A 23100-nucleotide genomic window follows, 5' to 3' on the forward strand; every position below is an offset into this window, starting at 1 on the left:
GAGAGAGAAACATCAATTGGTTACTTTTTTTTCCATACATGCCCTGACTGGGAACTGAACCCAAGAACTCTGTGGTCTGCAGAGCAATGCCCAACCAACTGAGCCATACCAGCCAGGGCCTTTTTTTAAGCTTATGGTTCAATGGTATTAATACATTCACGCTGTTTTGCAACCATCACCACTATCCATCTTCATAACTCTTTCATTTGTAAAACGGAAACTCTATACCATTCAACAATAGCTCCCCGTTTGCCCTTCTCCTCATCCTCTGACAACCACGGTTAGACTTTCTGTCCATGCTTTTGATATTATTATACCAAGCATATTATACACAGTCTTTTTCACTTTAAAAAATTACTTATTTTTAGAGAGAGGTGAAGGGAGAGAGAAAGAGAGGGAGAGAAGTATTGATGTTTGAGAGATACACCAATCGGTTGCCTCTCACGTGCCCCCCACAGGGGGCCTGGCCCACAACCCAGGCGTGTGCCCTGACTGGGAATCGAAACTTTCGGTCTGCGGGCCAGGGTTCAATCCACTGAGCCACCCCAGCCAGGGCTTCACTTTTTTTTTTTTACACTTAGCAATGTATCTTGAAGATTTTCCATGTCAAAGTCTACGGTGTACTTCCCATTTTCCGCTGCATGACTACTGTACTGTACAGTGTGTACTCCTCTTCCGTGATGGGTTGTCTGCCATGTGTTCTTCTTACAAACAATGATGCAGAATGACTCAGTGCTTTCAGATAATACTGTTTAGATTTCTTTGTGCTTCATTAAAATAAACTTACTTGCTTACCTTAATTTACACCTTCCCACTTAAGGCTCAGATTTGGAGGGAATTAATTTTTTCCATGGAGGGAATGGGAACTGCTTTTCCGTCCCCTCTCCCCAGCCATGCTGATCCTGTCTCATTCTGACTTTGGGATGGCAGCAGCTCTTTCAGCCCCTACGCTTCTCTGGCCCCCACATTCCAGGCGCTCCAGAGCACAGCACGGCCAGGAGGGATGCGGGGGCTGAGGGAGCAGTGGCATTCTTCTGTGAGTAGGCTGCAGGCGGTGGGGTCAAGGCCCACAGGGGTTTCTTTACCACCAGCCAGGCTTTACACACACCCAGAGCTGGCCATGAGGCAGCTGTGTGGGAGCCCCAGGCCCCTCCCTGCCTCATTGGACCCCTACTGAATCCTGTCTGCCACACTTGGCCACTGGTTGGTGCCTGCTCAGAGCAGGGCATCCCTGATTTGGAAGGTCTCTGGGCCCTAGGGTCTGTGTCTCAGTCTTGATCTCCAGATGGGGTGAGTCTCCTCAGGGGTCTGGATAGTTCCACACATGAGGCCCCTGGAATAAAGGTGTGGTTCCTCCATCCAATGTGAAATGAATGAACAGGGGAGGCTACCACCCCATAGCTCCTCTCCTATCTCTGAGACCCCTGCGACCTCCCAGGGAGTCCTTCCCTAACTTCCCCTGCCCCTCCTCCCGGAGCAGTTCTGTGCTGCCCACTAGGGGCAGCCTGCTGCTGAGGTTCTGGGACAGGCTGCTGCCTGCAGCCCTTCGTCCTAGGAGCCTGGGGGCTTGTGAAGCCTCCCTGCTCCTCCGAGGGACTCCCGGGGTCTCCCACAGGGGTGGCAGGTGAGGGCATTTCATGACCCAGAAAGACATTTAAGGGAGGAAATAACAAGCAGTCCTTCGTGGCCAGAGGTGCCTGGGCTGGCAGGGGTGGGGCCAGCGCTTCCTTCTGCATTTCCTCCCATTGTTGCCACCCCTCTTCCTGGAATTCTCCTGGGGGAGGGGGAGGGGGTGCTGGGTGGGCTGGGTGCCAGAGAGGGAGGCAGAGGAGGCCTGGCTTTGCTCTGCGCCCTGGGGCTCTGCTGTGCTCCCCTTGACCAGGCCTGGCTCCCTCCGTTCTGCTGCCAGGCCTGCCTCCCGGTGACCAGGCTGACTCCTCAGGGAACTTGAGGGCCCGGACCTCAGGGCAGCCTCCCCGAGTGGGGTTGCTCAAGTACGTCTCTCCTCTCTGCTGCCTCGGTTTTCCCATGGAGGACTAGAGGTGATGATGGTCGCCAGCGTCATATGGATATACGGGTCCTCTCCACCCACTGTCAGGCCTTTTTGATAATGCCTGGGTCCTGAGGACTCTTCAGGCAACACACTAGTGATAGACGCCTCCCCTCACTGGCCTGGGGATGGAGACACCCCAGGAGCCCCAGCTTGGTGAACCACGGTACAAGTTTCCCCTGTACAGTGAAGGACTGTAACACAAGCCAGTGTGAATTCTAGGGAATGTGACTCTCTCTACTCGAACCCCGGGACATGTCTCTTTTCAGTTCTTTCTTTAAAGAAATGTTAGAAAAATTGGTCTCGAACATAGGTCAGGCTTTTATTGCCTTGTGAGTGAGGGAACCTGCCCGGCACCCAAGAGTCTGCTGGTTCCAAGAGGAATGGAAATCGAGGGATTTTATTGTCCAGAATAAATAAGCAGCTGGCTTATTTATTTATTATGGCTAAAGATACATAACAAACTTACCATTTTAACCAGAGTCAACCAAAAAAAAAAGTTTATGAGTTTGTTTGAGCCAAATTTTGAGTTCGTGCCCAGAAGCAAAAGCTCAACAGATTAAGAAAAGGCTCCTGGGCATGGCAGTTTTGCAGTTCCTTTTATGCACTTAGGATCAAAGGGGAGCCCTGGTGGGTGGGGCTCAGCAGACTGAGCGCCAGCCTGCGAACCGACTCCCAGGCAGGGCACACACCTGGGTTGTGGGCCAGGCTTCCAGCTGGGGGTGCACGAGGGGCAACCCATCCATGTTTCTCTCCCTCTCTTTCTCCCTTCCTTTTCTTGTCTCTGAAAGTAAACAAATAAAATCTTTGAAAAAAATTTTTTTAAAAAGGAGAAAATGTAAGGAAGGTACATGAAGTCCATTTGCGGTAGATGAAGGAGGCAGGAGAAAGCAAAGTGGGGAAACCCCTAGGACTGGATAAAAAGCAAAATGGAGAAACACACACTTCTTTCACATTGCAGAGTATAGGACAGTTAATAATTACCGTATTTTGCTGTGTATAATGCTTACTTGTTTGCCCAAACTTTTGAGGGAAAAATAAAAATATGCATTATGTATTGTTAGTACTAATTCCATATCTATATAAATGTTTTCAATTCTTTTATTTATGCTAATGCATTAAAAGTGTAACTCTAGAAAGCAGTAACGATATCCATATGCAAAATAATACCCTGGGATATGATAATCAGTTTTGTTTCTAAATATAAATAAATAAATAATTGAATTTAAAAATTAAAATGAAAGATTTTTTTCCCTGAAAGTTTGGACCAAAAATGTGGGTGCCCATTATATATGGCAAAATACAGTAATATTACCGAACAGGGGCCCTGGCGGGTCTGCCTCAGGCCAGGGGTTGGTGTGTGGGTTCTTGACTTCATCCAGGAAGGATTTCACAACACGCGTCCAGGTGATTGAGAGTACATTTATCAAAGCTGCGGACAGTGAAACAAAGAAGGGCTTAGCATAGAAGAAACAACGGGACAGCCCAGGCTGGGCTGCTTTGGCTCTCTAAAAATGTCACAGGGAAGAACTGAGCCGAGGCAACGTTGCTTTAGCTCACTGGGAAGTCAGGGAAAAGGGGGCCCTGGGGACAGGTTTAGGGGCCTAGCCTGGAATGGCTGCTGCTGTCCCTTGGTGCCCTGGTTGCAAGTCTCTCATGAGGGCCTCTGGAGTTTAGGAGATGCACACCAGTGGGGAAGAAGAGGGGGAAGGGAAAGGCACTGTCGTTGCCTCTCAGAGGGGTCCTTTATCTTTAGGGTTTTTATCTCTCCCTTGCAGGTGGGCATCTTAGGGGAGGTCTCAAGGGAGGGTTTCAGCAGAATATTCATCGGGTTTCCAGGTGTGCTTTTTCAGGGTTGTGGTCTCCACTGATTGGTCAGCGCCAGAACAGGGCATCATGGGTCACTGCGGCTGCTCCTGGTGTCTCTCACCTGGTTTATCTGCTTCTCTGGGCCTGGAGCTGAGACCTAGATGTTATGTCAAGGGAGCTGAGCTTCTGTATCTGGCTGTAAATCTCTCAGCCAGTTTGTTTAGTTATGTGTCTCAGTTTCCCCATTCTACTTGCCAAGGAATTATCCTAGTTCCTCACTATCCCTCCTACTAACATTTACGATACATAGAGATATTGTGCAGGAAACAAGGTAACAATGAAGTGTTCTGTGGTCTTGTGCTCTGGTGCCTCGGTCTGTGCCTTTGAGGGGCAGGAAAAGAGAAGTGCTCTCATGTTTCAAAGATATGATACCCTAGAACATAAGAACAACGGACGGGGTTCCTCCATTAAGGTAAAGAGTGACTTTTGCTAAGGAAGCCATGGGCCTGGGATGGTGACTGCCCACTGTGGTCTGAGCTTTTCAGGTTTATTACACAGCCCCCGCTCTTTGCTCACAGCATTCTAGGTGTGCACGTCAGTGGCATTAAGTACATTCGCAGGGATGTGCCACCGTCACCACCACCCGTCTCCAGAGCATGTTTGTCACCCCAAACTGAAAGTCTGTACTCACCCAGTGACTTTCCTCCCCCTTCCACCCAGCCCCAGAGAGCTGCTGTTCCACTTTCTATCTCTCTAAACTGGCCTGTTCTAGGTACCTCTTAAGTGGGATTGTACAATACTTACCCTTTTGTATATATCTTATTTCACTTAGCATAACGTGAAATAAGGTTCACCCACATTGCAGTAAGTGTCGGAAGGCCTCTCCTCTTTAAGCCTGAATAATATTCTATTCCAATGTATGTAGACCACATTTTAGTTCTCCACTCATCTGCTGATGGGCTCTTGGGTTGTCTCCACCTTGTAGCTATTGTGACAAATGCTGCTATGAATGTGTGTGTACAAACATCTCTTTAAGTCCCTGATTTTTAATTCTTTCGGGGAAATGCCCAGAAGTGCAGTTGCTTGGTCATATTGTAGTTCTATTTTTGAAGTTTTGAGGAACCACCATACTGTTTTCTTTCTCTTTGTTTCTCCTTCCTTCCTTTGTTCCTTCCTTCCTCCCTTTCTTCCTTATTGATTTTGAAAGAGAGAGAGAGAGAGAGAGAGAGAGAGAGAGAGAGAAGCATCAATTTGTTGTCCTACTTATTCCTGCATTCATTGGTTGATTCTTGTATGTGCCCTGATCAGGGATTGAACCCACAACCTTGGTATATTGGGATGACACTTCAACTAACTGAGCAACCCAGTCAGGGCCTACACTGTACTGTTTTCTACATTGGCTATGCCTTTTTTCATTCCTACTAATTGCACAAGGTTCCAGTTTCTCCACGTCTTCACCAACGTTTGTTATTTTCTGTTTCTTTTGATAGTAACCATCCTAATAGCTGTGATATTGTAAGCAGTCAGTTTAAAAAATCAGCTAGTTAGGTCAAGATTGAAGTTTTATTTCATGAGGTCATAAAAACCCATATTCAAATCAGTTGTTACAGAGACTGTAAGAAGGAAGGGCTCAGATAACAGGTGTGCTGTTAAACATGGGGGAAATGATGAAGAAGCAAGTGGTGAGAGGACAGCTGAGGCTGCTCCTGCTCCTGTGCAGGAGGCGTGCAGGAGTCCGGGGCAAGCTCCAGGCTGCAGCTGTGATCTGCACAGGCCACTTGCTGCTCCCGATGTCCTGCTGCCACTGCGGGTGCAGTTTGGAAAACAGACTCACTTCCCTTGACACTCTTTGAAGGGTCTCTTCACGGATCATTACCTGGTGACCTACTCGCTCCTAAGAGCCTACCCATTTGTGGGGCCCCCAGCCCTCAGTCAGAGATGTGGCCTCAGGTGTGTGTGGTGTGACAGTTCCGGCCTCTCTTGGGAGTGGAGTGTGTTTCCTCTTCCCCAATTTTCTTATCTCCCTGTCCCCAAAGACAGGAAAGTCTGTTTTTCATGAATAATCACTGCTGACCAAGCTCTAGGGAAGCAGTATAGACGGTCTGTGGAGACGTGGGTCAGGCGAGCCGCTGAGGTGTGGGAGCAATGCAGATGTGATGGTGCAGAGTCTGCCCCTGCTTTCAGGAGATGCCCGTCTGGCGCACTGCTGAGGTCTGATGGCCAAGACAGTCCTTGTGTGGGGCACCCAGACAGACAGGGGTGGTGGGGCAGGGCCTCTGGGGAGGGGCTGAAAGGGGTCAAAGTTGACGGTGGAGTAAGGGAAGGTGTCCCTCTCGTGCAGGGAGAGGGGCCTGCCCTTCTGGGGATGGAGCATGGGGTGACCGGGGCAGAGGGAACCTTGGAGAGTCCTAGGTGGCTGGCATTCTAGGCAGAGCAGCTTGTTTGTGTGGTGTCCGTGTGGTGGTGGGGGTGGTGAGGGGTGTGGTGGGAGTAGAGCCGGGCATGTTAGGCTTGTTTTCTATGTTCTTCTTTTCCCGTCCTCAGGTTCCTGGGGGAAGCCAAGATCCCACTGCGGGAGGTCCTTGCCACTCCTAGTCTGTCTGCCAGCTTCAATGCCCCCCTGCTGGACTCCAAGAAGCAGCCTACAGGGGTGAGTGCTCATCGAACCTCTGCCTCAGGCCAGTGTCTGGGCCCGGGCTTTGCCTTTCTGGCCCCAGGTTGGATCGTACTCCAGCCCCCAGCAACCAGTCCTGGCTCTGCCAGGCCAGAGCTCAGGGTGCCTGGGAAGGGCCCTTGGGTGGAAGAGATAGGAGGGGGACCAGAGGGAGCCCAGTCCCACCTGCAGGGCTCAAGTCATCGTTGCCTCACACCAGCCAGGCCTGCCCCTTGGTCCCTTCTTGGGGTTGGTTTTGCACCAGAGACCGATGTCTCCCCAAGCTTCCCGCAGCCTTGGTGATGCTCCCGCCACAGTCTCCCTGGCAGCCGGTTCTCACCACCCAACCCCCTTCTCCAGATCCAGAATATCTGAATCATCTGGGTCATAGCCCACAAGGGAAGGGAGGCAGACAGACACCCCCTTCCCGCCACCGGGGTCTGTCAGACCCCCTTCCTTCCCTCCCTTGTCCTTCCCGCCCTCCCCCCGCCTTCCCAGTCCTCTCCTAGTTCCTATAGACCATTTCCAGCCCTCATCCCTGGCCTCCTGTTATTTTTAGTGAGCTAAATATACTCTGCAGGGTTCTCTCTTCCTGGTCAGTAGAATTCCTGGCCTTCCCTTTGGGTCAGCCTCCCAGGATGCACTGCGGAAACTATCAGTATGGAAGAAGTTCCTCCTGGTGGCACCTATGGGGATCTTGGGCTTGACTCCTTTCAGACAGATGGGGCTGCCTTTCCCCATGGTGTGTGTGTGTGTGTGTGTGTGTGTGTGTGTGTGAGTATGGGGGCTCCTGGATGGCTTGGTGAGTCAGAAGGGGCCGGTCAGTGCAGAGCTCTGAATGGAATGGCTACAGGGCACCGAGACCTGGAGGAAGAGGGTGACTGACTAAAGTCCCACAGTGAAGGGGTGTCTGAGTGGGGATGTGAGTCAGAGGGTGCACCCCCTAAGCTCTCAGGGGTGGAAGGGCCTTGAATGGACACCTGGTTTACTGCCCTCCTGATTCTGGAACTTTCTCCCGAGGAGTCTTAGTCTGTGAAGACTGGGATTCTTCCTTGCTGGGGAGTTGCCACTTCCCAGGAGAGTCCATTCTTTTCTCAGACCGTGCTCACTGGTAGAACATTCTGGTTCAGGGCAGTATTCACTGAGCCTGTCTCCATCACCGCCAGAATCCTCTCTTGACTTCTTTGAACTCTCCCATCTCCTAACGCTCCTGATTTTTTTTAATTACAATTTCCAGTGTAGGTGTGTGGGTTTCTCCCTCCCACCCCACTGAGCAATTCTCTGACTCCAGCTGGGTGTCCTACATTCAACTCAATTCTGACCCTCTCTGCAGGGAGACAGCATCAGCTCCCACAGGCTGAGGGCTCAGTCTTGCAAGACTGCTCCCCCTGCGCCCAGATGCCCCTCACAAGTCCAGGTTATCACCTGTGCTTCTGACCCACTGGCTATAGACGGGAAGTTGCAGCGACCCTGTCCTTGGGTTCAATTGATTTGCTACAGTGGCTCACAGAACCCAGAGAAATATTTTACTCACTAGATTATTGGTTTATTATAAAAGAATGTACCTTAGGAACAGCCGGTGGAAGAGACACATGGAGCAGGGTATGGGGAAAGGGGCGAGGAGCTTCCACTCCCTCCCAGGTGCACCCATCTCCTTGATCTCCACGGGTGCTCACCAGCCCAGAGGCGCTTCAGACTCTGTCCTTTTGGGTTTTCATGGAGGCTTCATTACACAGGCACCGTTGATTAAATCATTGGCCACTGGGGATTAAACTCAATCTCCGCTTTCCTCCCTGTGGGCTGGGGTGCCTGGGGTGGTGGTAGGGGCGTGAGAGGGCAAAGGGAATGTGGGGCTGAAAGTTCCACCCTCCAGTCACACGGTTGGATCCCTGGCAACGAGCCCCCATCCTCAGGTGCTTTCCAAAAGTCACCTCATTGATACAGCAAATGACACACTTATCACTTAGGAAATGACAAGGGTTTTAGGAGCTTTGTGCCAGAAACAGGGTATAAGACCAAATATATATATATATATATATTTGTTTTTTTCTTCTTATAAATCAGCAGATCACATCACTACAGTCAAGGAGTCCAGGGATGTCAGGAGCTTCCCCTCCGAGGGATCCTGGAAAGGGCTGTAGTTAACTCTGCGGGTGTGGAGGACTAATGGGGAAAGCATAGGCATCCAGCAGGGGGTCTGGGCAGTGCTTCTCCATCGCATCCCAGGGATGGGGCCCCTACTTCCCTGTGTGTCCAGCCCCCATTGCCTCCAGCTGGGCTTCCCACTTCCTGGCTAAGCTGCTCAAATGTTTGTCCACTCCAGCCCGGTGTGCATCGGTGACATTGGTGATTCCTGCAAGTTCTGCACGTGCTCCCCTCCAAGCTCAAAGACGCATCCACCCCCTGAGACAGAGCTTTTCACACCTGGTCCCTGTCCATGGGGCTGAGCCAGGCTGGTGACACCCAGAGGCCTCACCTCTCCTTCTCTCACTCTTGGTTCCCATGGTCTGTCTGTGCCTCAGCTCGCCAGCTGGGAGCCTGCAGCCTCTTTCCAAGGCTGAGATCCCCGGTTGTCTGCAGAGCTTGTCAATCCTTCACATACCATGTCTCCAAGAAGCAGCTGTGAGAGCCAGAAGATGATGGATGGGAGAGGAGGACTGGGCCCACTTGGTTTAGCCCCAGCTGAGCACAGCCTAGGAGGGGTGGGGCCTCCCTCCCTGCTGCCCAGGAGGCAGCTCTGGCCTGTGCAGAGGGTCCAGGACCATCTTCTAGTCCCTGTGATAGCACTAAGCACAGTGCAGCCCCAGGAAGGTCCCCTCTGAGCTGGGGCTTCCCACCAGGGCCTTGGGGCTGGCTGCACTGAGGAGGGAGGCACAGAAAACTGGGGTTATGACAGAACGACAGAGAGCCCTGCCAGCAGCTGTAGATTCTCCCCGGCCCTTTCCTGAAGTCAATTTCTGGGCTGAGCACAATGGACGGAGCATGCCAGGCATCCCCAGTTGGTAGCAGCTCAGACTGTCTCAGATGGCCAAAGGATCCTGCTGATGGAGTGATAGGGGTCAACATAGCACCTGTGGGATCCTTAAAAACCCGGGAGGGCTGAGAGGAGGAGTGGGCCTGCTGCAGGCAGGGTGTAGACTCCAACTGCCTGTCGCTCAGTGTTCTCACCTAAGTCCCTTCAGATACGGCACGCTGGGCTGTGCGCCAGGAGAAGATGCCAGGTGTACCCTCAGACAGATTCTGGACTGAAGAGGAGAACACTAGCCCTGTCCTGGGGGGGCCTCCAGCCCGTGGGAGAGTGGACACACAGGGAGGAAAGAAGTAACATGCTCAAATGTCTTTAGAGAGAGAGAGCAGCTCACTAATGAGGGCATGGCTACATTGTGAACACGTGTCGGCATCGCTTCGGCCTTAACAGCCAGAGTCAGATCAGAAAGGGGAACCTGTTGGGTGACGAGAACACATGAGGCCCAGTGGTGTGGTGGGTTGGAGAGCCAGGAGGGACTGTGTATCCGGAGCAGGGGCCTGAGTGTTTGGTGAAACCTGAGTTGTTTCCCCCAGGGGGTTTGAAGATGCTGCACCCCCCCGCCACCACTGCCTCAGTTCAGGGCCACATCCCACCCTCTGCCAGCTTCTGGATGTTGTCTGAGGGAAAGGTAAGTAAGGTCCAGGTGCACACGGGGCTTTCCTGTCCCTCAGGCAGTATGTGGCTGCACGACCTGTAGGAGGACCTGATGAGTTGTCTGCTGCCTTTGCCTTTTGTTTCTGGAAACTCTCCAGAATTCTGTGATATTGCTGACTGTGACCCCAAGGTGGCAGACATGGGAGGCAAAGGTTCCTGCCCCAGGCCAGCATGTGCTGGTGGACACAGGCCTGACTGATTAGGGCTGGTGGTAGGATGTCTGCGTGGTGGTGCTGCGGCCGGAGACCTGCGGAGTGGGGCTGTCATGTGTGGGCACTGAAAGAGGGTCCTCCTGGGGGCTGTAGTCCAAGGCCCTGTGGTTTGGGAAAGCACGGAGCTCACATACCTCCCACAGGAAGACTCTCAGCTCTGGTTACATCTGGAGATGGGGACAGTTTGATGTCATGGTGAGTGTGGGATGTCCTTATGGGGGTGGGTCCCACAGACATGCCCCCTTTCTTTTAGATTCTCAGCAGAGCTAGAGCCTCTGGTAGGAATGGCCCCTGGTCTTGAAGCAGTGGTCCCTGGAGCCTGCCCCCTGGTGGCGAGGCCTGTTTTAGATCCTGGGAAGTTTCCAAGGTCGTTCCTGTGGCTCCTTGGTGGACATCTAAAGGATGGAGCTGGGTCTGGGCTATAAGTCTCATTCAAACACCTGGAGCCAGCAACACATGGCCCATTCTTCAGGAGGCTGGTGTGGAGCTATTGATGTGAAGGAAGTAGGATGTTCAGGGAACCCCCGAGAGGGTTGCCCTTGCTTCTCCCAAACGGCTGCTCCAATGGCTGCTCCTGAGCCCGAGTGCTAAGGTGCTGACACCCAGGCCATAGCATTACCCTCCTTACCTTCCTGAAGCTCCAACTCTGCACAGAGATGGTGTGCCAGGGGCCCACATGTGGTGCGGAGGGGGTGGGTAGGCAGGGTGAGGTCTGGTAGGAAAGGGTGTTCTCCAAGGGGATGTGGCCCAGGGTCAGGGGACCTCAATCACCAAATGTAAGAAGAACCTCGGGCTGAAGGACAGCCAAGCTCTGACCCCTTTCAGTTTTTGCTCAGCTCTCTTCACTTCGTTGGGGTCCACTCAGACCACTTGATTTGATACAACAACTTGTACTCCTTCCTGCTCCCTGATCCTGATCCTTCTTGCTCTGGTTTACCTTTTCTTTTATTTATTTATTTTAAGAGAGAGTGGAAGGGAAGGAGAGAGGGAGAGAAACATCAATGTGTGGTTTCCCCCCACATGCCCCCTACTAAGGACCTTGCCTGCTGCTCAGGTATGTGTCCTGACTGGGATTTGAACTGATGACCCTTTGGTTTGCAGGCCTGCACTCAATCCACTGAGCTACACCATCCAGGGCCCTTTCCTTTTCTTTCTAACAGGCTGTATAATATATATATATATATTTTTTTTTCTTTATTTTTTCTTGTGTTTATTGTCCACCTCTTCTCTCAGATGTCAGCTCTGTGAGGGAAGGAACCTTTGCTTTGTTCATGGAAGTGTTGCAATAACCTGGGGTGCTTGCTGCTGAACTCCTTGCAGGTGCTCGGTACATGTTTGTGGTGGGAATGAATAAGCGAATGAATGGCCCGCTGTTTTCAGTGGAGCCCCACTCCAAGTCTTTCAGATGCAGGGCCCACTCAGAAGCAGGCTGAGCCAAGCAGACACTCCATGCAGGGCAGCCTCATGGGCATTTGGGGCCTGTGCGTGTTTGAATTCTCTGCCATCACCATCTTGAAATTCTTAGTAAATTTTATTCAAAAATTTCATGTATTTGTTTTTAGAGAGAAGGGAAGGGAGGAAGAAAGAGAGGGAGAGAAACATCAATGTGCAAGAGACACATTAATCAGTTGCCTCTGGCACGCCCCCCACTGGGGACCTGGCCTGCAACCCAGGCATGTGCCCAGACTGGGAATTGAAAGAGTGACCTTTCCGGTTTCAGGCCAGCGCTCAATCCACTGAGCTACACCAGTCAGAGTGAAATTCTTAGTAAATTTTTTAACAAGGAGCCTGAATTTCTATTTTGCCCTAGGCCTGCAAACTGTGTGGCTGGTCTTGACCTCACACTACTCCTTGAGAGTGGAATCAGCATGAGTGGGTGGGGGGTCTTATGTGTCTCTGCTGAGTGAAATTCCTGTGGTTAGAGCAGAAGCAGATTTCTCAGGTTTTCTTAACCTTCTATTTTACAATAATTTAAGATTTGGAGAAAAGTTGCAAGAGTGGGATAAAGAATAGTTTGCCCTAAACCATTTGAGCCTGAGTTGCCTACCTCCTGGCCCACTTCCCCGAATTCAGTGTGTGTTTTCTCTGCTTCAGGACTTTCTCCTACCGAACCAGAACAGTCTTCCACACTGCTAAAATTAACGTTGAGACAGCACTGCCTTCTGATCCACTGACCCTCATTCAGGTTGCATCACCTTTTCCAGCAGTGTCCTTTAGAACACAGGGATCCGATGGAAGGTTGTGTGTTGTGTTCATTGTTTTGTCCCTTTGGTCTCCTTCTCTCTGGGAACATTCCTCAGCCTTTCTTTGATGTTTATAACCTGGTGACCTTGACATTTTTGCAATACAGGCTTGTTATCGTGGAGGCTGTCCCTCAGTTTGGGCCTGCCTGATGTTTCCTTGTGATTAGATTTAGGGTGTGCATCTTGGGCAGGAATATTCCACAATGACGCTGTGCTGCCCTTACTGGACTCCAGGGTGACATGATTTTGATTGTTCCATTGCTGTGTTATTAAGCTTGCTTATTTAGTTAAAGTAGCATTTGCTGGGTTTCTGCACTAATCCCAGATCTATTACCCTTATAAGTAAGAGTTTGAGGGGGAGGTACTCTGTGTAAAGACCTGGTTCCTGATCCAACTTTTACCCACCAGTTTTAACAACTATTGTTGCTTCCTGGTTGGGTTCATTATTGTTGTGATGGTTATTAAATGGTGGTATTCTAAGTCAGTTGTTTTTTTTGCATTAATCAGTTGGCATTTCACCATAAGAAATGTTTATAAAATCTTCTTTCCTGCTTTACTTATTTATTTCCATATGGATTCACATATTCCTCGTTTAGTCAATGGTTTAATGTTACTATCATTTATTTTCATGTTTAAATTGCCCCAGATTTGGCTAGTGACAGCCACTGACTCTATGTCTTTTTGGTATGTTTCTATCATTCTTTGAGTACTTCTTTGCCTTTTGGAATAAAAAAATGTCCCAGGGTCATCTTCCACCAATCCTGGTCTAACCATGGAATTAGTTATTTCTCCTGTGGAGAAATATACAGATGTTCAGATCCACACCAGACCTGAATTGGAGTCTCCAGCATTCAGGTGTGGCTGTGGGCGGGTCTGGATATCTGGGGCGTGGCCAGAGAAGCTGTGCTTTTTCCTTCTTTGGGTTACAGAAGCTTGAGGCGCCGGTGCGGCGTGCGCTGGCTGCACAAGTGGCGACACCAGGTGGTTGGTTTGGGAACCTGCAGCGGCCGTTAGGCACTCCCTCGGATCAGGGACTCGGGGCTTCATTGTCTTCAAGGGCTTCCTCCAGGGCCTCCCTTCCTCAGTGTTCTGAGCCCCACCCTCCCAGCAGCCCTACCTTTACTTAGCCTGGCTGCCCCCGCTCAGACCCCAGTCCAGAGGGTTCAAGCCCCAAGCTGTATATACATCCAGGGCCTTGCGCACCTTCTGTCTCAGAATCAAAATTTGCTACGGGAGTTTCTGGACATCCTTAATTTACTCAGTAGACATAGATGTCTAATGAGTTATACTAGAGCCACTCAGATGATATTATGCATCATTAACAATTATGTTTATAAAGGGATTGTCAAAACCTGGGGAAATGCTTATTGTTTAACATTAAGTAGAAGAAAAGCATTTTGTATATGACAGCTGTGCACTGTTTCAAATGATTGGAGAGAACATTGAAATGTGAACGGTAGTGGAATTATAGCAATTTGTTTCCTTTTGCCTTGTTTTTTTTTCTTTAACATTTTTTAACTTTCCAAACTTTAAAAAATAGAGCATTTATTACTCTGATTGATTAAAATGAGGCCGCCCCAGGAGGCCTGTTGGACCTGGGGTTCAGGGAAGGCTCGACCAGGCCCCCACTGGCCTAGGAGCTGCAAGGCTGGAGAGCCTGCTGCAATTGTCCCTTTTCTTCAGGTTCAGGGGCCCCTTGGAACAGTGCAAGTGTCATGGTGGGGGTGGGTGGGGTGGGGGGCACAAGGCAGCCTTCCTCTGTCCACGTGAATGACTCGGCCAGTCACTCTCCTCTTGGCTGGTCAGAGCTGGAGCCCCTGGTGGTGAGGTGGGGACAGAGGTGCTTCTGGGAGAGCAGAGGCTCAGAGCGCCCATCTCAGGGATGGGGCTGAGCAGAACGAACCTGAGCTGTCTGCAGAGACACCGGGGAGGGCCGTCGACTGAGCAGAGCAGTCAAGGGGGCTTTTTCCTGAAGACAGGCCTGGGCTGAGAGTGGAAAAGTCCGGCAGGAGAGGCTGGATTGATGAGTCATTTATAGAAGCTTATCATGTGCTCTATCAACTCATTTAATCCTCATTGGACCCACAGGGAAGGCATTATTGCTATCACTACCCCCATTTTATCGAGGAGGAAATTGAGGCACAGAGAGGTTACACATCCTGCCCTAGGTTGCACAGCTCCTGGAGGGTGGACCCTGACTTCAGATTATGTGCTTTTAACTACCTGACTGTGCTGATGGACCCTTAGGGGAGGCTCTCCTGCAAACCTGACTGTCAGAGCCGCCTTCCTTGGTGGAGCGATGAAAGGAACAGGAAAAACGGTGGAGGACGGTGGTCTGGGGCCGATGCTCTAACCTGCTGCCCCCTCACCTATCTCTCCCAGGCCTCGCTGGTCCTGCAGGTGTCGTACACGCCGCTCCCTGGAGCCGTGCCCCTCTTCCCACCCACCACTCCTCTGGAACCCTCCCCGACTCTGCCTGACCAGGATATGATGGCAGGTGAGGAGCCCCTCACCTTGGCAGGGCCCAGGGGGAGAAGCCTGGCTGAGGCTCCCGAGCCCGGGGGTGGGGGCCACAGGGAGGCCTCAGTAGCTTGTGCCACCCTCCCCAGGTGAGGGGAGAAGAGTGGACACTGGTGGGTGGCAGTCCTGAGAGTGGCCTCCTGCCGTGCAGGAAAGACAGCAGGGTGTGTTCCCCTAGGATGAGCATGTGGACCCACCCCGCCCAGCTGTCCTTGTGGGGGGGTGCTGTGCCTGGGCTGGGTGCTCTGCGCTGTGCAGCTTCGGATGGGTGGGTGCTCCAGAAGCTGCGTCTGTGCTGGGATGAGCCTGTCCCAGGTGGCACCTGAGGCCCCGCCCACTCCCCAGAGCCCAGCGCCTCCATGTCTGGCATTTAGCAGGCCTTCAGTGATGGCAGGTGACAGAAGAGTTGGATTTTTATGGAAAGAACTCTGGGTTGTAGTTAGGAGACATGAGTTATGAGTTCCAGTGTTGCCTTTGACACCAAGTAGTATGTGACTTTGGACTGGCCACTCTCCCTCTCTGGGTGTATAGTTTATCATTTGTGAAAAGAGCCAACAGTTAGCCAAGTCCCAGGTGGCTTCCGTTCTCCTCATTTGCCTCTGCTGGGCTTGTCAAAGGAGGACCAAGCCCAGGGTGGCTGGCTTACCAGTGGGTGGGTGGGGAGGGGGGAGGGTGGTCCAGCGGGCCGGCTGGGCGGGCAGGAAGCCACACAGATAGGCCAGGTGAGAATTCACCCACCGGAAAGAGTGTACAGCTTCTCTCGTGGTGAAGAGACCCAGAGGCAAACACAGCATTGAACCTGAGCAGCCCTGCCTCCATGTGCCCTGAGCCTGTCCTGGAGCCTGGCCCTCTGCGGGGCTTATGGTGAGGGGGCAGAGCAGGGCCCCTCTTGTAGAGGCTTGCACCATCTGAGCTTGGACACGGGTGCTCATCTGGACTGGGGTCCAGGCTGAGGGGGGAAGAAGGAGCGCTTCTGGTGACATAGGGCGAGAGTGTTCAGGGCCCCGAATGTGGCTCTGACAGAGTTAGGTTCATGCAGCTCAGGGGAGGCTCTTAGGGCTGACCAACTCTGAGTCCTGCTTAGAAGGTGGTGAGAGGGACAGTCCCCAGTGGACAAAGCATCTGTTCCTGAGCTTTGTGTCAGGCTTGGGGGCAGGGGCAGGGAGAGCAGGGTTGGGTGGGAGAGGAGGAGCCAGGCTGACCTCCCTCACCCAGCTCCCTCCTCCCCTCCCGGGGCTGCGCCCTGCCCACGTGCCAGGTGGGAGACAGAGCCGGGCCGAGACTTGGTCCCTGCTCAGTGACAACACTGTGGACACCAGATACTCTGGACAGAAGTGGCTGGCCCCCACGGGTGAGACACAGCCAGGGCTGCCCTGCCCCCAGCCCTATTACCCATAACCATCTCCTCACTGCCATCATCAGCTCTCAAGAAGGGGATGAGGTGGTCAGAGGGGTCCACCCTGCAGGACGTGGTGGGAAGGGCTAGGGCCATTCTCTTTCCTTCCTGTTGACTAACTGGACTGACCGCCCTCACATTTTAGCTGTTGAAAGTTTCTCTTCTTCCTTCCTTGTCCACCCTGGCTCATCAGTGGGAGAAGGAGAGGGGCCATAACGATGCCCAGGCCCTTTGGCTCCTCTGTTAGCTCAGAAGGTCCAAGGGCAGGGCCAGAGGGACCCAGAGCTCATTTGCACCCTCTCCTCCCAGACACAGGAGGAGAGGAGGACACCGAGGACCAGGGGCTCACGGGAGATGAGGCAGAGCCATTCCTGGATCAGAGTGGTGTTCCAGGCCCTGGGGCTCCTACCACTCCGAAAAAGCCAGTGTCCCACCCTCCCCCATACCACCCTGGGACGAAGAGGAAGAGAAGCACACCCACACCCAGAAAGGTGCTGTCGGACAAGCCGCAGGACTTTCAGGTAATGGGCGGCTCTCTCTGACCACAGTCTCCCCTTCAGTGGGTCCACAGCTGCCAGTGCCCGGTGCCCGCTTGTCTGTCCAGTCCTAAGGAGGACCCTGAAGCTCTCCTAGGGGGAAGCCTAGTTTTCCAGGCTTTTCCAGGAATGGGCAGTTCACATCTTGGGGCCTCAGAATAAACCTCTACTCAGCCCTAGGTTTTGCTCTTAAAAAGTGGGGGAGGTGCACTGTAGAGGTTCAGCATAACTCACACCTGTTATCTGTTTCCCAACCAGAGTTTTTCTGGCTGGCTAGCTGCTGCTACTCAGAGTGCGGTCCTCGACCAGCAGCGCAAGCGCCGGTCGCGTGGGTGCTGGGCAGAAATACAGAGCCCTAGACCGGCTGAACCAGAATTTGCATTTTAACAAGATCTCCAAATCTAAAAAGCTCTGTCTAGCTCTCTTTCTTTTCTCTATGCCCATGCCCTTCTTTATGGCCATGGGTTTTTCTGAAAGTCTATGAAATTTGAATTTGTTCAAGCTCTTCAGAGAATAAAACTAATATTAACCCTTTGACACATTTTTATCCAAAAAATCGATTCCATTTTATTTGCCTTTTAATTTTGATCTGTTGCTTACTTGTTTGCTTTTCTTTTTTTTTTAAAGCACTAATATATTTCTTTTCTTTTCTTTTTTTTAAAGATTTTATTTGTTTATTTTTAGAGGGGAAGGGAGGGAGATAGACAGAGAGAGAGAGAGAGAAACATCAATGTGCAGTTGCTGGGGGTTATGGCCTGCAACCCAGGCATGTACCCTGGCTGGGAATCGAACCTGGGACACTTACTTGTTTGCTTTTCTACAGAATTTCCATTTTGATATAGTTGCATTTAGTGATACTTTACTCTTTAGAACCATGTACTTTTAAAGTTACAAATAGGAAACAAATCTTCATTAAGTGCAAAAAATAGTAAAAATATATTTTATATCTAAAACATGGTTAGTGAGAAAAAAGTGCTATCAGCACTATATTTGCCTGAAAGACAAAGTTCTAACTTATTTTTGTTGTTATTTATTCCCAAGACATGTTCTTATTGCTTTTTTTATCCTTAGAAAATTAATATTTTATTGTAGAAAATTTGGAAAAGACAGCAAAGAGAATAAAAACCACTTATCTACCTTTCCATTGTTTTTAATAATATATTCTTTTATAGTATGCTTTTTAAAAAAGTCTATCAATAAATAACTGCTGATTAGAAATTAGAACCAGTAAACACACTATTTTTCCATGAAAATTGTTTTAATATTTTAAAATATCATATTTTAAATATTTTGCCTAAATTTGGAAGCAGATATTCTTGACACCTTCATTTACTCACAGTTCAGTAGAAAAAAACTCCTAATTGGTTCCTCAGAATGTGGGACAGCCCTGCATCTAACAAAGAACAGAGGGGGCACTTCGCTCTCCGAGTTCCGTCTCTGAGTGAACTGCTGGTGAAGAATGTTCAGGCTGCGTGAGAACTTCAGCGTCAAAGGGCCTGAGGTGCTGATGGCTGCGTGTACCTGGGGCTGCATCCTTGCCTCAGTCCTGGGATTTAATGCTGGGGTAGCCTGGCAGCTCCTATGTGGAGCAATGAGATCTACAGGTGCAAGGGACCTTGGTGGGAAGGTCTGATTTTTTTTGTACAAGACTCTTAATTCTTTTTTAAGACCCTTCCCAAAAGCCAGCAGTGAGGATGGTCCCTGAGATTTCTGGCTCTTTTGGGGCAGTGATGGGTGTGTGTGTGTGTGTGTGTGTGTGTGTGTGTCTCCGTGTGTGTGTTTCTGACCACTTCCACTTTCCTCCTGCTCACACTCCATCCTGGCTTTCAGATCAGGGTCCAGGTGATCGAGGGGCGCCAGCTGCCAGGGGTGAACATCAAGCCTGTGGTCAAGGTCACTGCTGCGGGACAGACCAAGCGGACTCGGATCCACAAGGGAAACAGCCCACTCTTCAACGAGGTGGGAGGCGCTGGTATTAGGGCTAGGACCTCGTGGGCCCTCTGAATTGGGAGCACACAGCAGACCCCTGGCACTCACTTCAGTTTTCGCTCACGGCGCTAACGCTGGGTGGAGAGACGTGCCAGGTCTCGAATAAGCTATCTGAGGACATGCCTCGGGTTCCCACAGCTCCACATCCCGGTCATCCTGCAGGGCCAGCCACCACCCTGTCCCTGGGATGACAGCCTCTGTGGGGTCAGGGGAGGAACATCCCAGCATCTGTCAAGTCCCCAGAGCTCAGTGCTGGTCTGAGCTCACTCCACACTTTCCATGTGGACCAGACCCAAAGGCTGTGGTTGGTGGCTGACCTGTGCCCCGGCCTGGGGGTCAGCAGGCAAGCACTCATCTCCCTTTGCCCTGAACCAACAGACTCTTTTCTTCAACGTGTTTGACTCTCCGTCGGAGCTGTTTGACGAGCCCATATTTATCACGGTACGTTCGGGGGGTCAGGGCGCTCTCTGTGGGCTGTGCGCACACATATCCCTGTCACTGTATGTGTGAGAGAGGGGCCTGAAGGCCCAGGGCTGGGGCGCCGTGGAGCAGCTCACCCCAAAGCTCTGCGGGTCACAGAGATGCCGTCAGCAGTTCAGAGGGGGGTGGCAGCCGAGTGGGGAGGCCCTGCTGTCAGCACCCCCAGGCGTCTGGGGTCAGGGTCCTGCAGTGGGCACACTGACTTTCGTCATACGTTGTTTGTTCTGTGTGCCTGTTTCCCGCCAAGATTTTCTCTTTCTGGGCCCCAGTGGCTCTTTCTTCCTTTCCTCCAAAAGGCAAAAGAGTTCAGTGGTTAAAAGTGTGTGCTCTAGAGCCAAACTGGATTCTCACCCTGCCTCTGCCACTTAGGGGCTGCCCGATTCTGTATGGGTCCTGCAGTCTCTCTTGGCCTCCGTTTCTCCATTTCTGAAACGGGGACAGTAACAGCACCTACGCACAGTGTCCTTGTGCGGGTTAAAGATGGCTTAGCATGGTCTCTGGAGTAGAGTGTGGGAGGGAAGGGCTACTGGGTTGAACCCTGTCTGGGCCAACATTTACTTGTAAATGGGAGTTTTAATTTATCCTTTCCTCCAGGTGGTAGACTCCCGTTCCCTCAGGACGGACGCTCTCATCGGGGAGTTCCGGGTAATTGTTTATTTTCTTTGCAAGCAGTTAGTTCTCACTTATCCGTGTTGGTGGGGGCTCTGTGGGTAATGTGCCAGGGTCAGCATCCCAGAGATTCTGCCTGTTTTGGTCTGTACTGGTGAAATAAAACTAACAAATCAAAATAAAACAAAACAAAATCTGCCAGCCCAGAAACCCTCTTTACGAAGGTGGTAGGGAAAGAGAACACTTTTGTTACTGAATAACCATTGCACCAGCATAGGCTGCGCACCAAGGCAGTCCACTCAGAGATGGTAAAGAAATCGTCTCATACAGCCCAGCAGACAGGACCCCTTCCATACATGGTCTTCAGGTGACAGTACCTGGTCCTCAAGCAGGTGGATTTGACATCACCCTCGCTCCCGAGTCCTAACTTGATCTGGTAATCGGGGGGTGACCATCTGGGTCAGCTAACTGACTTTATCCAGAGGGAAAAACAGAAAAGAATCTCACATTTTTATGATAGGAGGTAGTTTTACAACTTGGAGTGAGGCGTGCCCTGAAGTTAGGTCCTTCCCTTCCCACAGAGACGGGGAGAGCCTTGAGAAAGACGCTTCTGGGTCACACTAATCTATGATTTATTTTTAAAAAGAAAATTATAAAATATAGGAAAGAATAAAAGTAAAATAAAAACCACCCAAGTCAACTACCCAGAGAGAGCACAGTTACAGTTTTGTTGTATTTCCTTTCCTCTTTCTTTTCTTGCACAGATAGACTTTGCCAGACTTTGATTAAAATGCATTCTGCTTTCTTTTCATGTAATATCAAATGAGGAACTCTCCCCACGTTTCTAAATGTTCTTCCAAACGTGGTTTTTAATTGGATGATGTAACGCACCACACCTCGTGTGACACCCCAGGGCCCAGAGTTTCAAGTGTGTCTCTTCCTCTGTTCATTTTCAGATGGATGTGGGCACCATCTACAGAGAGCCCCGTGAGTCTCGTCCTCCTCACCTCAGCGTGTTCTTGCAGTTGGGGTCCAGAGGCCGCTAGGGGATACCCATTAGGGACATGCGCTTTCCCCCTAGGGGGCTTAGAAGTAGAGGAGGATTTGAGCCTGGAGGTGAGAGCTGCAGGAGGGGGAGGGCAGGCTTTCAGCGTCCAGGCAAAACAAGCCTGCAGGAGACCCAGCCTCCAGAGGGTGTCAGCGAGCCCAGCCAGGGACGCTGAATCTGGAAGGCCCCAAGCAAATGTGGCTAGCGGCTGGTCACCTCAGACCAGGTGGGTCGGGCCATTTGGTTGACAAATCTAGGGTTTCTTCACACCCTGGTTTCTGCTCTGCCCTGGTCACTTCCTGAGGGAGGGAAGGAAATGGCCTCGGGTCTGGCTTTGGCAGCCTCTTACAGGGGTTTCTGTTAACCTTTCTGACTCAAATCTGTTCGCACACTCCGAGTATCTTCTATTCTAGAACTTGAGTCCTGCCCCCTGTCCCAGTGCACAAGCCCTCCATCCCAGCCAAACGTAGTCCGCCCTGGGCTCCTGGATGTGGGTGCAGACTTGATTCCTTCCAGCTCTGTGGTCACCAGTGGGTGTTGTCTCGCTCAGGACATGCCTATCTCAGGAAGTGGTTGCTGCTCTCAGACCCTGACGATTTCTCTGCTGGGGCCAGGGGCTACCTGAAAGCAAGCCTTTGTGTGCTGGGGCCTGGAGATGAAGCGCCGGTGAGTACATGTCCCTGGGTCTGCTTCCCAGCACCTTCCCCTGGTAGCGAGGACCAAACAACAAACAGACAAAAAGACTTCAGTTTTTCTGATTTAAAAGAATACACAGTAAGCCCTGGCTCGTGTAGCTCAGTGGATTGAGCAACAGCCTGTGGACCAAATGGACCCCAGTTCAATTCCCAGTCAGGGCACATGCCTGGGTTGCGGGCCAGGTCCCCAGTAGGGGGTGCACAAGAGGCAACCACACACTGATGTTTCTCTCCCTCTCTTTCTCCCTCCCTTATCCTCTTTGTAAAAATAAATCAATAAAATCTTTAAAAAAAGAATACACAATAATTATGAGAAATGTAGAACATGTGGAAAAGTGTAAATAAAAGTTAATCACTCATAATTCTACTACTGAGAGAGAGCTGTTATTAATATCTTTTTGCATATTCTCCCAGAAGGATATACAAAAATACATGTGTATTTTTCTTTTCTTAATACTTTTTTATTGAGGTCTAATTAACATGTAAAGGTTGGAGATCTGGCCACACCTCCAGCAGCCGAAGGGGATGGAGACTAAGGCGCTGCTGGTGGAGGACTAGGAACTGTGCTGCTGGGTGACTTGTCCACGTGGATGTTGATTATCTGTTTAAAAATTTTACTTATTGATGAGAGAGAGAGAGAGAGAGAGAGAGATTGATTTGTTCCACTTATTCATTGGTTGCTTCTCGTATGTGCCCTGACTGGAGATTGAATCCACAACCTTGGCGTATCAGGATGATGCTCTAACCAACTGAGCTACCTGGCCAGGGCTGGATGCTGATTATCTTATGGAAGAATTGGAAATCAGGTAGGCAAAGGGTGAGGCAGGCACTGAAGTCATCAAGGCAAGGTGAGCACATGACCTTGGCTTGGTTGATGACCACAGTGAGAACTGGGGGAGAGAGCTGTATGTGTGGTGGTGTGGGCTTCCAGAAAGGAGAGATGGTGGGGTGGTGGTGGGCAGCTGCCAGCTCTGGCCCTCTCTCTCCAGACTGTGGTGGCCAGGATGAGGGGACAGTTGGCAAGGGATCTCCAGGGAAGGGTGGTGGGAGGTAGGGTTGCCCAGGGAAAGCCACGCTTAATTGTGAAAGCAGAGGGCAAATCCCATGAGGCTACCAAGGGTGAAAAGCTGGCTGAAAACAAGAGCTCAAGAATCCACAGTGGACAGGTCAGGGGAGGA

General features: G+C 51.0%; 1 protein-coding gene across 18 annotated transcripts in view; it reads left to right on the forward strand.

Annotated features, from left to right (window-relative positions):
* The window catches only part of DYSF (dysferlin), a 201284-nt gene that overhangs the window by 37352 nt on the left and 140832 nt on the right, over nucleotides 1–23100 (forward strand). For 9 of the 18 annotated variants that reach the window (XM_045828610.1, XM_045828607.1, XM_045828615.1 and 6 more), the window contains exons 4-12: nucleotides 6404–6509; nucleotides 15032–15146; nucleotides 16428–16520; nucleotides 16875–17086; nucleotides 18932–19060; nucleotides 19469–19531; nucleotides 20165–20215; nucleotides 21136–21166; nucleotides 21778–21893. In XM_045828610.1, coding sequence (XP_045684566.1) covers nucleotides 6404–6509; nucleotides 15032–15146; nucleotides 16428–16520; nucleotides 16875–17086; nucleotides 18932–19060; nucleotides 19469–19531; nucleotides 20165–20215; nucleotides 21136–21166; nucleotides 21778–21893 — 916 coding nt within the window. The remainder of the gene's footprint in view (nucleotides 1–6403; nucleotides 6510–15031; nucleotides 15147–16427; nucleotides 16521–16874; nucleotides 17087–18931; nucleotides 19061–19468; nucleotides 19532–20164; nucleotides 20216–21135; nucleotides 21167–21777; nucleotides 21894–23100) is intronic. The other 9 variants (XM_045828611.1, XM_045828613.1, XM_045828619.1 and 6 more) reach the window with 1 other exon arrangement.

Source organism: Phyllostomus hastatus, unplaced genomic scaffold (genome assembly GCF_019186645.2).
Source record: "Phyllostomus hastatus isolate PE091 unplaced genomic scaffold, TTU_PhHast_1.1 phas_scaffold_78, whole genome shotgun sequence".
Taxonomy (NCBI): domain Eukaryota; kingdom Metazoa; phylum Chordata; class Mammalia; order Chiroptera; family Phyllostomidae; genus Phyllostomus; species Phyllostomus hastatus.